This window comes from Lepidochelys kempii, chromosome 24 (genome assembly GCF_965140265.1).
Source record: "Lepidochelys kempii isolate rLepKem1 chromosome 24, rLepKem1.hap2, whole genome shotgun sequence".
Taxonomy (NCBI): Eukaryota; Metazoa; Chordata; order Testudines; family Cheloniidae; genus Lepidochelys; species Lepidochelys kempii.
The window spans coordinates 3,429,779-3,445,481 of record NC_133279.1 but is presented as its reverse complement, the minus strand read 5'-3'; the positions used below and the strand labels follow the sequence as shown (position 1 = coordinate 3,445,481).

At 50.2% G+C, this 15,703-nt stretch overlaps 1 protein-coding gene across 1 annotated transcript; it reads right to left on the bottom strand.

Moving 5' to 3' along the window:
- Positions 1-743: 743 nt before the first annotated feature.
- ETV3 (ETS variant transcription factor 3) lies at positions 744-12,096 on the bottom strand. Its single transcript, XM_073322474.1, has 5 exons — positions 11,942-12,096; positions 9,618-9,680; positions 8,285-8,522; positions 5,673-5,788; positions 744-2,782 (listed from the first exon to the last, which is right to left on the bottom strand). The coding sequence occupies exons 2-5, from the start codon at positions 9,661-9,663 to the stop codon at positions 1,584-1,586; spliced, it is 1,599 nt and encodes a 532-aa protein (XP_073178575.1). The 5' UTR covers positions 9,664-9,680; positions 11,942-12,096; the 3' UTR covers positions 744-1,583.
- Between the last annotated feature and the right edge of the window lie 3,607 nt (positions 12,097-15,703).

The following is a 15,703-nucleotide window of genomic DNA, read 5'->3' as shown; positions in this document are numbered from 1 at the left end:
CCAGGTTTATATTTGCCTAATAGCGTATGCAAGTAATACTCTGCTCACACATACTGGCTATGCCCCTCACAACAGTTGCTAAGCTCTCTATTAAAGTAGCTTGCTGTTTTCCTAGACTTGCATGAATAAACGACAACACTGTAGATACGACTTTATCCCTGCCAAGATCAATCGTTCAAGTTCCTTTCAAGGAATCATTAGAAATTAGTCCCAATGCAACAGGAAAGAATCACATTCCTTGGTGTAATCTGAAGCCCACGCCAATTAGTCTAATGAGAAACATAGCTATCCAGGGAACCAGCAGTTTTATCGCAAATAATGTGGCAAGGTCTGAGTAGCCACCACCACCACTCACCAAACTGCTGTCATGCTCTATAGCACCAGCTTGCCCTCTAAAATTCACCTCTGAACTTTTCTTGCCCCCACCGGAACATTGTCTTCAATGCCGCCCTGCCCTGTTCCTCTCCCTGTCCCTCCGCGCAATCCTTTATATCCACACCCATCGCAGTCAATCTAAACAACGTTTTCCTCCCAATGGTATTAAAAGTGAGACAGACCCCAATACCAAATGGAAACCCAACCTTGGTCAGGAAGATCCAGCTGTTATACAAGCTTCTTCTGTCAACAGACCCTGATCACATAAAGTGTATCTATGTACTTAAGGCATGACTCAAAGTGATAGGGGAACCAAACAATAAAGGGAGTAGATTTAACAAAGCTCTCATTCCTTTTCCATGAACTCACCACAATCAAATTAGAGGGTTAATCTTCCAAGCACTTCCCCACCCATTCTATTAGAAAGAAGAAGAAAAAACCTAGGGTACATTTTAATGCATTCTATTAAAGGCATTAGGTTATTTTTCCCACTCCACTACTCCCTTCCCTGAAAGATTTTACAATTGCTCATGGCTTTTTCAATATTTCAAGAAGGCTGAAAGAACGACCATCGCGTCTTCAAGTCCTAATGAGAGTTGTTTGTCAGACATACAGCTTGACTCAAAAAGCACTGACTACTGCATTTTCAGCAGCTTCCTCCTACTGACGCCAAGCTGGTTTGGTTTTTTGTGTTTGTCTTCCTGCAATCTCTGTTTCAATTTAAAGACAGTGCAACACTCCCGTCCGCCAAACCCGCTGAAAAGAGCAACAGCTCGTGACGCCGACCAAAAAGAAAAAAATAAAGAATAGCATCGCCGATTTAACTGTTTCGGAAATCTTTTTCCACTGCCGCACCCGACGCCATAAAAAGAAACTATATTCAGATTCCTGCTTCTATAAATACTAGAGAATATAAAGTAGATTATGTCTGGAGTTCATAAGCCTCACTGGAGACTGGCTTGGTCTTTCTGGAGTTTGCGCCAAGGTCTCAACCTCACGCACAGAAGAGGTTAGCGCCTCCCTCTCCTAACCAGGACAAGCAGAGTCTCACCTGCGATTCAACAAATTAAAACAAAACAAAAAACCAAAGTCCTAGTCCCTAGAATTATCAAACCATTCTAGTCCCCCGCCCCCGCCCCCTCTGCAATGTTGCTACATAAATACATGGATTCTAGTACAAATGGACTGTAGCGCTTTCCAGTTAGCTCCTAGGTGTCTGATGCAGCTGTGGCTGTCACTGCCTTGGGTGGCGGGACGAGGTGTGAGGCACCCAACACACCGTTCCAGTGCAGCTTCCCATTCTGGTGCTCCTCTGGGGCTTCAGCCTGCCGGTCACCGTTCCAACGACGTTTTAGACGCAGTTTTGGTGGCATCAGGGCATCCTCTCTCTTTTCCTGCACCCCAGTGTCTCCCACTGGCTCTCTGGATGGCTTCTCTCCACCTCCTTCCCCTTGCCCCTGGGATTCTTCAGTGGGGAAGTTTATTCGGGTGGGTACTGGTGGCACTGAGGGCCAGGACGGGGCAGCTGGCCTGGCAAATACAGCAACTCTCTCTCCTTCCAGGCTGGTGTTTGGCATTACCATGCCAGGCCCTTCCTCCTCCTCCTCATTTTTGTCCTTTCCTTTGGCTGGTGGCTCTTCGCTCTCAAGCTCCTTGTCCACTATGGGCTCAACCTTAACCCTGGGTGAAGCCGGAGCTAGCTGGGGGGCAGTCACCTCTTCAGAGCTTTCCAGTCTCTCTCTGTTCTTACGCCCCACAGGTGGAGGCTGAAGCTTGATCGGGAACTGGGGCTGCTCTTCGGGATGCATCTGGCACTGTAGTGGTGGGACCATGAGCCCCGGATAGCGGGGGAAAGTCCGCGGGCTCAGGTGGTAGTTGAAGACCGAGCAGGCTTGTGAATGCAGGTAGTGTTTCATTTCCTCGGGGTTGAAAGAGAAGCAGCTGCTACCTGTGAAGGGGCTGAGACCTGGCGAGGGGCTGTAGGAGAAGAGGGTCGGAGTCAGAGACAACGCAGGCGAGATTGGGACATTTAAGACCCCACCGCGCCCTGGAAGAGGAGACACGGCAAAAGGACTGTGAGGATCCGGGTAGATCCCAGGCCTCGTGAAGAGAGGCAGCATGATCTCCGGCTTGCGCTTCTGATTATTGATGCTCCCAGCACCCACTGCATTCCGAGAAGCCATGAGATCCACGCCACGCCGCCAGTCTGAGGAGACATCCTCCAACTCCGGCACATCAGGCTTCCTGTCACCGCTGTCATTCAGAGGCTCCTGGCTGGATGGTCCAAGGGATCCACTGGAGAACCGGCTGGGCTGGGCATCCTCGGTGGGAGAGTGGCTGTCCAAGGGTGGGAAATGGAAGCGGGACGAAGCGGTGGGGACGGGTGGGGCACTCTGTGGGACGACACCTGGTGTAAGGGAGAAAACGAGAAAGGAGTATTAGGAACCCACATGGCCAGGGAGGAAAGTGTCACGTGTAAGAGCTTCATGGCTGGGGCTGTACCTGGAGATGCTTAAAAAGTAACACAAAAGCACCACAGATTCTATGCAGCGTAATAGGTGATTGGCTGGAAGCAGCCTTAGAAACCTGCTCTCTATTCCCCTCATCTCCCTGCCAAATACCTTAATCACCTCTGCCCACCTCAAAATCTTGCCACCCTTGGAGGTGAATCGTCGCCTTTGGTGCCTGAAGCATCCTTCCTGCCTCTCTCAGCTTGAGAGAGAGACAAGGTGGGTGAGGTAATATCGTTTATTGGACCAACTTCTGCTGGTGAGAGACAAGTTTTGCAGCTTACACAGAACTCTTCTTCGGGTTCTCAGCACTGTCAACTAATCGGTGATTTTCAGATCCAAACATGTTTCCCCTGCCCCTTCTGTCTCTCTCGAGGTCTCCTTCTCTCTCCTGTTTAATTGAGAGGCTTTTTGAGGAGGAAGTGTGCATGACAGACATTATGCAATACAGCTTTATTGAAGCCACTACACACACTGCTGATAAAGCTCCAATTCTCACAAGGGAACTTCAAAATCCACCCGTTCGTGCTTTTCCAGAATGGAAGAGATTTGATCTCAGACAACTTCCCCAGTAATATTGCCACTCAAATAGGTCCCTTGTGCGCGCTGTTTCAGACACTCCCACCTGAAGGCTTAAGAAGAACCTTGTGCTTAAAATTTACTATTGCTCACAGGAGCCTGATTAATGCAGTTTTGTGCCTGTTCTCACCTTAGACACAGAGACCCGAGCACCTCTACCCAATAAAGCGCACACAACAGAGAGGAAAGAGGAGAAATCAGATTCCAGTGCCCCAAACAGGTTTAATATCCCAACCCCCACCCCCAGCCAGGAGGAAAGAAAACAGGTTGTAATTAGACAGATGCATTCCAATTCTTCAAACTTTTTTTTTTTTAAATGCATGCCCCAGGGACAGGAGGGAGTGTCGGCAAACAGAAGCAGTAGTGAGCAATATTGGGGTGGAACTGCTCAGACTTGTTGCTGTAGTAATTATAGATCTGCAGTGCAGCTTCACACTACATTTTATATCCCTCATGCTTGAGTTCAGAGCACCTGGAAAATACATTTCTCCCCTACATACAACTCTTCTCACATGGGGGAAGCAACTCTACTTCATTGTCGATTTCTACTTCTCCATTGCCTCCTACCCCTAGGGGGGATGCTTTCTGAAAGGACAGGCTCTTTGAAACCACAATTCTGGACTTTCATGGTGGAGGCTGCCCAGTGCGATTTTAGAGTCAAATGATGAGTTAGATGCACAGTAGTTGCACTGCCAGGATCTATCTAGGTATTTATGAAGTGTCCCAGTCATCACGGTAGCTAAGCACAAAGTACAACAGTAAGGTTAACAAACATCCCTCTCAGACTATCATCCCCGGGCTTGAATAGCTGCCATCACTCAGTCTCCACAAACACTATTCCCCTTTCCTTTGTTAGGTTGATCTTCAGCCATTCACCAGGCCCTCTTGATGAGGTGAGCCCTGCATGGCGCTCTGAACATGGCTAGGCGAGGGTCCTTTCTGATCCACCTCCTTGCAGCATTGAGTTCTGCAGTTTAGGCCCCAAACGTAATGGCTCCCAGAAGTGTCCCACTGATCATGTTCAACATGATCTGCCCTGGTGAGAGTGGGGGCTGTTTAAATATGCAGATGCCATTCTACACCCACCAACGGTGCACACATCCTTCAACATTAGAATGTGTTCTTTCCTGGGGTTGTGTGCTCCCTATGATTCCAGGGTTAGCCCTCAATCATATGAAGCAGGTCATGGGATCTTAGATTCCACCGCACAACCCACCAGAGTGGAACTCAAGATGGATGGACCCTCTGACAGCATAACTGCAGCATTACTGCTGGCATTAGCCCAAACCCTGGTGTGGAACTTATACTCAGGAATGACTGACTCAACGACAAGAGACTCAATGCCCCAAACATCCTAATGGCCAACACCGATGCTTCCTGTCTAAGCACCTTGTGGCTACCCTGTTAAACCATTGTGGATTTGGGTCACCACAAGAGTTCAGGAGCTCCCGTGACTCACAAGCCAGTCAAAACTCACCTCTGAAAGCTGCTCTAATCTGCACTTGCTGGTAAATGCCCCTGAAAGCCAGAGCAATTTAGCCAAGAATTGTTCTGCTTGACATAAAAGGGGCAGGAACACAGCAATCAAAGGCTGCTGTCAGCATAAGAGCTGGTTTAACTGCTCTTCAGTAGAGCAGGGAGCTTTTTATCACTGTCTTTAGGCTGTGAACTTTTTGATAACATTTACATGTACCCAGTCCCGGAGACCTCTGGACATCGTAACAGGAAAGGTCACATTTATACGGCACCATAAACGTACAGGGTGCTTTGCAAGCACGTAGGACAAGGTCCCTGCGATAGAACCGAAACCCTCTACTATCAGAAGGACAAGACACTCAAATAAAACTGCAAGCGAACTGCAAACCCCCAACAACCAATAAAGACAACCAAACAAGCAAGCTTACATAGAAAGCCTGTATGCCTCAGGCTTGCCTTGAAGGCTGCCATGAAAGGGCAAACAGAGGGGAAGTGCACTCCAGTTTAAGTATCATCATAGTACTGACATTCCCACCATATTAGCTCTGATTGCTTGGGAGACGCCAGCCTGGACAAATTAGAGATTGTGGAAGGAATCTGTACAGATCGCTGGGAGTGATTTTAGCTGCCTCCCTGCACTACAGGCATGTCACAGCATAAGCTCAGCATTCCATATGCTGCCAATCAACGCACATTGATTAGGATTTGATAGGAACCCCATTTCCAGCTTACCATTGGGCCGTATGTTAATAAATGGATAGTTAGGCATCACCAGCTTGTTGAAGTTGAACTTGTAGGTAAACCTTTTGCCTTTTGTCTTGTGAAGAATCCTCTTGTTATAATAATATCTGTCAAAGAAAAAATTAAAAAATTATCAAGAGCTCTGCCAGTCAGATGCAATACAGCTTAATGTCTATTGCTTAAGCCACTCTAAGGCCTGCCTTCCTTCTACTATGTCCAAGTTTCAACTGTCTACAAAGAAATAAAGCTACTCAGAGAAGAAGAGTAAAATTAAGCACATGAAAATTGAGGCTGTTGTCAGGAAAAGTTTCCAAAGAATAATTCCTAGCTCGTCTATAGCTCTTTTCAGCCATTGGTCTCAAAGCACTTTGTGAAGGTTAGTATCATTATCCGCTTTTTACAGATGAGGAAACAAAGTGACTTGCCCAAGGTCACCCAGCAGGCTAGTGGCAGAGCTGGGAATAAGACCATAGGTCCCACTGCAGTGCTCTCCCTACTAGGCCTCCCAACGTAGGGCTTCCTAGACTGTGGTTTCCAGAGGACTTGCTGGCAGCCCAGAGAGCTGGCCGGGCACATGGTATTGGCTCGTCATTTCCAACAGCTAAATTCCATTAAAGATAGCTACGTATGTTACTTTTCTGTGGCTACTATTCCACGTAAGCAGTAGCAGTAGTTGGAGATGCCACAGGGATGTTAAAGGACTGAGAATGGGAAGGAACGTGTCCGTAAGAGAGTCTGCATTCCAGTAAAGCTCACATTCTGAAAGCATCTGGGAGTGTGATTCGCAGGTGGCATAGCCATGCGCTAGTTCACCTCAAGGTAGCACGCTAAAACTTGTAGCGTAGCCACGGTAGTGGCGATCGACTGTGGGTTAGCCAAGCCAAGCTCGCACCTACGGGGTTAAGTGGGTTTGCACTCAGAACTGCTGTCTGGGCTACCATGGCTACATGACTGTTTTTAGCATGCTAGCTCGAGGAGAGCTAGTGCATGGCAACGCAAACTGGGCATCAAAATCCTAGCTCATAGCATAGACTTAACCAGTACACCGAAATACTACACACGATTCACCCCCACACCCCTTGCTATTTAAAATCTTGGTTGTCGGCACTTCATGTTTGCACAGATGGCAAGAAATCAAGCGGCTGGAGTACAGGGAGGGAGTGGGAAGACAAAGGTTTCCTACTTGAGGTGGCTGCTTGAGCCAGCGCTGCTGATTAATCTCACTTCAGTGAAGTTCTGAGTGTGATCGAGGAACCAAGACATGGCTGGATCAGGCAGGTGGAGTTTTTTCCACTCCCATACATCAATTGCAGCGTTGGTGTTATTCAATTTATTGTTTCCTTCCTGTTCCATTATGTGTCTGTTTTGTTTGCTGCCTTGTTTATCTTTGCCTGCCCTGCCCAGGAGGGATCAGAGGGCACATGACAGCGAGGCCCATATTATTAGCAAGGTTGGTAACTCCGCAACTTCTCAGAACGGAGCCCAGTGTCATTTTTATAATGACAGCTCTGCCCAGGCTACATCTCCCCAGCCAACAGGCCTGGGCCCATTTTGAGGTGCCTCCCCCTTCAAACTACACAGCAGAGATTGAAAAGCTCTTGAAGGGGGTAAATAAAACTGGTACGTGTTCTGGTGAAGGCTACACAGCGGGAAAGATTTCAAGAACTAGAATGGACGTGGGCAAGGAGAAAAGGTAACAGAACTTTACGAATAGATCCAGAAGTGCATAGTAAAAACTGATCAACCCCCGTCACCCTGCCCACCACCACCACACGACAGTATTGGCCATACGCTACCCTCTGTCTGATGCACACTCCTATGATGTCAGCAGCTCTTAGCAGGTTAGGGCTGAACTCTAATGCAGTGCAGCTGAATGTACTGCTGCAGCAGGTGCAGAACACTACTGACGGAGGCCAAGAATTATTATTTGTATTTTTGTAGCACGTAGGGGTCCGAGTCATAGACCAGGATCCCACTGCATTGTGACTTTTGTTTATAGATACAACCACCAGGATAAAGATAAGGGAAATACAACTGTTGTAAAACAACTGATTGCAGGATCAAGAAGGAACCTTAATCCCATGTCTTCACCCTCTAATTCTGTACAAGTAGGAACTGGTCTTAAAGAAGGGAGTTGCTTTCTTGGAAATTTTATCACTGATGGAATAAGCCAATATTTTTCCTGCAACACATATATTACTCAAGCAGGCATCAGAACCGGAGGAAGAGAAGAGACAGGAAAGCTCCCAAGTAGTAAATTCCTGATTACAATGATCTTCAAGTTATAAATGCAAATTTATGTCATTACACCCCACAGTCAGGTAGAGGACAAATCTGCTGTTATGTCACAACCCTCTGGCAACCTTGTGGTTATTTCCTCCCCATGTTTGTCTAACCTTTTCCAAATACAACCGTATCAACTACCCAGATGGTCCCATAATTCTCCAAAGTTTAGGGGCAATTGAGCTGGGGAGGTTGAGTCAATTTCCACGATCAACTTTGTACATGAATCAGCCACATCTTCTAGCTATCCTTTCCCTGTCAACCCCATTCTGAATATTTCACCCTCATCAACAATTGTTTTCAAGGATCCTTCCATTCACCTGAGGGCCCGGCTCAGCTTGTCGTAGTTCATTTGTGGTTTGCATTTCCTCCTGCCCCACAGACGTGCCACTTCATCTGGATCCTTGATCACAAACTCCCCATACTCGCCCTGCTGCCAAGCAATTACATGGCGGAATTCCTCCTTCTGCAGCAGCTCCAGGATAAAGTGCCAGAGCTGGATCTGACGGGAGCCAGGGCTCGATTCAGTTTTGTATGCCCACTCTGGGAAGTGATAGCCTTGAAGAGAACCCAAAGCAACAGAGTGAAATAATTAAAAGTCATTAAAACAAAAAAACACACAGCAAACTTGAGCTAGGAACAGAGCTCAGCGAGTGTAAGGTCTTTAAAGCAGTGGCTGCCTTTCACTGCATCTAGCAGAATGGTGCTGTGATTTTGGTTACCGTCTCTACACGCTACTATAGTATAAATAATAGGACTCGAACTCAAGGGTCCTGTCCACCAGTTCCCTTGCTGTAACTATACTACCTCCCTAGAGTGGAAAATGTGAAAAATCAACATTGTGAAACTAAACAGAAGACCTAAAGATAAAAAAGACATTAGAAGAACCAGAAAGAATGGAAAGGGATCTTTACACACCAGACATCTTGGCCACATTTTTAAACGTAGGTGTCTAAAATCAGGCACCTAAATCCATATTTAGGCTTCTAAACGAGAGGCCTGATTTTTAGAGGTTTTGAGTACCCACAATTTTCATCAAATCCAGTCAGCTGCCCAGCCTCTAAGAGAAAATCTTAGTCTACACCACTTTCAGCCATGCTGACAGGTGCTTATGAATGACTGTCAAGTTTAACTGTGCCAGAACAGTTTTCCAGCATAACTATTGTTGTCACAAACCCTGCATGCAAAACATCTAGAGGAAAATGTATTCAAGTCTTAACCCAGTTACTGCTCTGCGTGATTCCAAATCCAAAACTCACAGGACCTCACCTATAATATCAAACAGCTCTGTAATTAGATTCGCAAAAAGAAAAGGAGTACTTGTGGCACCTTAGAGACTAACAAATTTATTTGAGCATAAGATGCATCCTATGACGTGAGCTGTAGCTCACGAAAGCTTATGCTCAAATAAATTTGTTAGTCTCTAAGGTGCCACAAGAACTCCTTTTCTTTTTGCAAATACAGACTAACACGGCTGCTACTCTGAAACCTGTAATTAAGTTAACGTTGATGGCCTGGTCCCCATGCACACACAGCTCTGACAAAGGGGTCTTTACAATTTCAGAACCACGTACAGGGTTCTCAGTGTAAATAAGAATCAGGCTTTTAAGAGTTCTCATTGTGCAGCATCTCACATTATATACACTTCCTTACCTCCTGCTCCTTCTGGCTTATCCACAATGCTGCAGCCTGCTTTCATTTTCTCCCTCCTGCTGACTGTGAAATAAAAGGAAATAAGCAACAACTATATCAATATGCAATTATTACCCACAGGACTTTGAATCTTGTTCCTTCCTGTATAAAGCTCCTTTAGACAAAGTAGCCACCCCCAACCGATAATATTCCCAACTCCAAGAGATGGTACCCAGGATTTCATTGCTATTAGCAGCCGTAATTACTAGTACCTGACTTAAAACCACAACATGTAAACATAGAATTTAATAGCTGCTTCCCTCCTGACCTGCCATTGAAATGTAAAAAAGAAACACTACAGCAAGACGGGACCATGAGACAGACAAAACAAGCCAAACAGTTTGTCTTCTGTTACTAGACAGGCCTGAGTGCCAAAATACACAAGCTCCTGAGCTCACCCAGATGTACCAGCGAGAGGGGAAAAATATCCAAACATCTGAATGCCACTCAAGAGCGGACATCTGATTTTGATTTTTTTAGGTCAATTATCCCTGTGTTAAGAACTACCTGCATGTGCTTTGCCTGATCACGCAGAGCGAAGCCAAGATATAGGCATGTTCCCAAGAATATTCTGAGTTACAGGAAGTAAACACATAAGATCCTTCTACCCATGGCGTTATTCAAGCAGAAAGACATCAAAAAGCACTGCAATTGTCCAGTCGTGGGGGGGGAGGAAGCGGGGGGTGAAGAAGGGGAAGAGGGGAGAGAGACAGAGAGAGAGAATGTGCACCTCTATACAAGTTGAAAGATAAGTGGGGGCCAGAACTAGCCCTAGATCTGTCTACACAGTCCCTTGTGAACAGTATCCATCACCAAGACAGTGGAAACTAAATCCAGTTTAAACCTTGTTTCAGCTCAGAAATGGGTCTGTCAGCAAGTGCTTATGATCAGCCCTTCTTAGGGATGACTGAACATTTGGTTAAAGATTTATACTTCTTCAATGAAGTTTCCTGTTAAGGTCTATGTTTACAAATGGTAAAGCTAAGGAAAGTAGGGGAATGGAGGTAGGTGAGAATAGTGTGTTGCCCTCTAAAAAAGGAATAATCAGTAGGTTTCTTTTTTCCACAATATGTTGGTTTTTTAAAACATTGTTCCCTATAGTTTAAATTTCCAGTAGGGTAAATAATGACTGGAATTGGCAGGGTTACAGAATTCATCAGTATTTAATTTATGAGCATAACCCTGTTTGCTGGGGGTTATTATGGGTGCAACACCATTGGGGGGGGAGGTATCCTATATCCTAATAGTTGAACAACAACGTTTAATTTCTTTGGAACCTTCCTTTGGGGACCTCAAAACATTTATATTAATGCACCCAAGCCTCTCCACCACCACCGTGGGTGGGGCAGGACAATTTAAAGTAGATTTCCTTCCCCCCCCCACCGCAGTGTTTAAACACTCAAGTTATAGGGAGTCAGTCATTAATGAGACAAAACCAAGAGCCCTAACAAACCAGGATTAGAGCAGGCAATTTCTCCTAACAGAGCAGGAGCTGATAAGGGCCAATAAATGGATTAACCAGCCCAGCACTAACAATACCTCCCCCCTCCAGACCCCAGCACCCTTCTCCTCAAGCTCACCACACCCCTCTCCCCAGGCAAGCGCCTTTGATGGGCCCACACCTTCCTTCTCCCTCATGCCCCTAGAAATTTCCAGCACCCTTCTCTTTGGTGGCTTGCCAAACCCCACCACAGCGAGCCACCCCAAAATACCCCCGGCCAGCTCCTAGGGGCCCCCTTCGAAACTGACCTTGCCCCGCAGCCCCCCAAATAACCCCACGACCCCATCCCCGCCCAGAAACACAACCCTCCCCCCCCCCGTGGGCACCACAGACCTTCACCGCCCCCACTGCACCCTTCTCCAGCCTCCCACCCCCCTCTCTATCCCCAGAGAGCCCCCCCGCCCCCCAGAAATCCTTCCCCGCGGAGCCTCAGCCCCCTCGTACCTCCAGAGACCCCCCCACCCCCTGCCCCTTAAATACGCCCCTCACCCCCCCTCCCATTAGCCCCAGGGACCCCCTCCGCTAAGGTCCACGTATATTTCCCACCCCCGTCAACCCCAAGCCCCCTCCCCCCACTAACCCGCAGCCCCTGAGACCCCGCCCCCTGCCCCCCGTAAATACGGTATTCCCCTCCCCCCCCCACCGGTCCCAGACACCCCCCCCCCGCCGCCGCCGCCGCCTAGGCCCGAGGAGCGGCTGAGGCGGCGGCCCAGGCTGGGGCCGGGAGGCGGCTCCGCGGCCGCCCGGGGTCGGGGGAAGCGCGCCCCGCCCGCCCCGGCCTCACCTCAGTGCCCGGGCGGCGGCTCTGGGCGGCGGAGTCTGCGCCCGTCCGAGTGTCTGGCTCGCTCGCTCCTGCGCCTGCTGCCTCCCCCTCGCCACCCAGCCCAGCAGCCACCGGAACCGGAACCAGCGCCACCCACACGCTTCCGGGACTGGGCGCCCCCACGCGCTTCCGCCCCGCAGTGGCGTCACCGCGCAGGCAGCGGGCCTCACCTGCCCCGCCGTGCACGCACGCACGCACGCCCAACCAACCCCCATCCGCCTACCTCTCCAACGAGTGCCCGGAGGGGGCAAACTACCCCAGAGAGCGAAGTGGGACCAGAATGGGAGGGGGAGGAGAGAAGGAGAGGGGAATGGAGGAGGGTTAGAGGGGAGGGGGAGATAAGGGAGGGGGGATGAAAAGGGGAGGGGGAATGGGGGGGGACTATAGAGAGGGGATGGGGTGATAAGAGGAGGGGGGAATGGAGGAAGGTTAGAGGGGAGGGGGAGATAAGGGAGGGGGGATGAAAAGGGGAGGGGGAATGGGGGGGACTATAGAGAGGGGATGGGGTGATAAGAGGAGGGGGGAATGGAGGAGGGTTAGAGGGGAGGGGGAGATAAGGGAGGGGGGATGAAAAGGGGAGGGGGAATGGGGGGGACTATAGAGAGGGGATGGGGTGATAAGAGGAGGGGGGAATGGAGGAGGGTTAGAGGGGAGGGGGAGATAAGGGAGGGGGGATGAAAAGGGGAGGGGGAATGGGGGGGACTATAGAGAGGGGATGGGGTGATAAGAGGAGGGGGGAATGGAGGAGGGTTAGAGGGGGAGGGGGACGGGGACATAAGGGAGGGCAAAGGAGAATAAAGGGGGAGAGGAGGGGGACTATAGAGAGGGGATGGGGTGATAAGAGGAGGGGGGAATGGAGGAGGAGGGTTAGAGGGGGAGGGGGACGTAAGGGATAGGGAGGGAGAATAAAGGGGGGAGGGGAGGGGAGAGAGGGGGAATATAGAGAGGAGTTGGTGCTGATAAGGGGAGGGGGGAATGGAGCAGGGTTGGAGGGGGAGGGGAAGATGGGGGAGGGTGAATCAAGATGGGTAATGGGGGAGAGGAGGGATGGGAGGAAGGGGGTAGGGCAGGGGAATTTGGGGCATGGGAGGGATGAGAGGGATGGGGTTGGGAGGGGCGGAGATAAAGGAGGGAGGTTTGGGGGTTGGGATGGGGAGGGAGGAGGAAGGGGTGAGTTGGGTGGGGGAAGGGAGAAGTTGTGGGATGGGGGCATTGGGGGGGAAGGAGGGATACTGAATACTCCAATAACACTCTCTGCAGAAGAGCTTTAATTTAGTATACGTTTTAGGGGTTTTTTTTCATGAATTCGCCCTGTGCTGGCACCCCCAGTCCCAGCCTGGCCGCGTCACTCTGACAGCAGAAGGTTCGGAGCTGTTTTTCTCCAAACTGATTTGCCCAGCAGTAGAAAATGCAGAGAGACCTTTCCGCTCACATTATTCCAATGGCCACTTTTCAAACTCTCCCCTCTGGGCCAAAGTCGGCACCAGTTTCCCGTCGCAGCACAGAGGCCGGCGTTGAGCCAAAGGGATGTTGTGCTGGCCCTGAAAGTAATCCCGGCATGTAACAGAACCTCATGTCTGTTCTGCGGGCTCTAATCCCAGCAATGCACTGGGACTATGACTCCTGGAGGGGCAGCAGGGTCTAGTGGCTAGGGAACCGCCCTGGGACCCAGGTGACCTAGGTGCTATTCCCAGCCCTGCTGTGTGACCTTGGAGAAGACCCTTCCCCTCTGTCTTCCCTCCTAGCTTTTATCTGACTGGGGCACTTTGGAGCCCTCTCTCTGTGTCTGCGGATCTCAGCTGGACCCTCTCAGTGCTACTGCCACACAAATAACAGCAATGGAGGGTTCAGGTGAAGGCCCAGCTGGAGAGGACGTTAGGAAGATGTTGCACAGGGCAAGAGCCTCATGTTAGCAACAAGGTTATGGGGGGCAATGCTAGGGGGAGGCTGGGGTCTCCTTCCCCAGCATTCCCTGGTCGGGGGCGGGAGGGGGGGATAGGGATGAGAGCCTGCTAAGTCACCCTCCATGAACCATGCTATTTTTTATGGGGGAGGCATCTGTCCGATGCTTTCAGGGGGCTCCATCCATGCACTGCACACGAGGGTCTGGGGCAGCAGGGACCCAGGGTGGGGGACCCTCATTCACTGAGCTCAGGGAGCCTTTCCCTTAAAGGATCCAAGCGCACATCCTTTCCACAATCCCCAGGAGGCCTTTCGCTGCCCAGAGGGCGGATGAAATGCACCCAGAGCCAGGGCAGGTACGAGGCGCCACGACTTCCGCTACTGCAGGGCGCCTGGGATAGTCCCAGGGCATGCATGCCAGGGAACAAGCTGCGTGCGTGTCTCCCACGCTCGGGTAAGCAGCAGCAGCGCACCCTGGGCTGTTTGCAGCTGGGCTGGCATCCAGCACCCCAGCGAACCAATGCCAAGCCACTGAGTCAGGCTGCGCCTGCACCTTGCTTGGGCAGTGCTCGTGCCAGGCTGAAATAGACGGGCCAGGAAGGAGCACACCGGGGAAGTTACCTTTTGTATCGAAGCCCCAGGCGTGGTTCCATGTTTGAAGACTGTAGCGTGGCCCCCAAATTCCAGCCCTTCCTCTCTGAGTGTAGAACTGGCACGTAAATCCGCTGAGAACTGGCACGTAAATCCGCTCATTCGTTTATGAGTTAATTCGTTTTTAATGAGCCCTTTAAGAAACTTAGCACGCTGAGCCAGACCACTGTTTTCATGGCCTGACAGGTCTTAATAATGGAGTGGTGTAACTGATACGTGCTCCCTGTTGCTACTATAATCTGGTCCTACTACCCTCTCCCCTCCCGTTTAGTCACCTGTTGCAATGTCCTGCTTTGTGAATTCTCTGGAGCCGGGGCTGGCTCTTTGCTCTTTGTGCAATGGGGTTCGGAGGTGCTACTGAGCTACGGAGAACAATGACCACCACGTAGGCCTTTCTCTGAAAGTCTCCCATCCAAACATTGACCCAACTCAACCCTGCTTAGTTTGCGTGAGTCACTAGGTCACGGGCATGGGGAAATCCCGAGTATTGACTGGCAGCCTGAATAGGTTTCTCTTTCCCGCCCCGCTTTCCAGGCCTGTGCTGTGTGCACAATCGACCAGTTCAAACTGGAGGTACAAAGTGGACAGGTCTGCCCTAGCTGCCTTCAGCTGCCTTGAGATGAGCGGTCCAGGGAGTGTGTATTGACTCACTTCTCAGCCGACAGGAACTTTCTCTGTTTAGGCACCAGCCTGTCAATTATACACCCATCCCTGTGGGGCCTGAGCACCGCTCAGTGGCTGAGCTCGGGTGCTATGACCCGCAGTGATGAAGATCAAAGGTCCTGTCAGGGACAGGTTCCTCACCCGTCCAGTCTGCACCTAGGGGTATGAACGGCTGCATTACCTAGAGCCCCCGCCATGCCCTAGCATCCTACAGCTCACACCGAGTTAAGCCATAGTTGCGTAGCGACACCGGTACACACGCAAGCCCGGCTCTTGGCCAGGGGGATGGGATGTGGGATTTTCACCTCTAGGTCACCAGCTCAAAGCCAAGCCTGGGGCACTAGCAAAGGGAAAGCCACCTGAACGTGGGGGGCGTTGGGTGACATGAGCTGCTGGGTCTCAGGCTGCTTCTGCACAGAGAAGTAGTCACCCACCGCTGCAGCTGTCGCTCAGTCCCCCCCTTGCTGGTGATGTCTGCATCGTGTTCTCTGTGGCTGCGGGACAAGG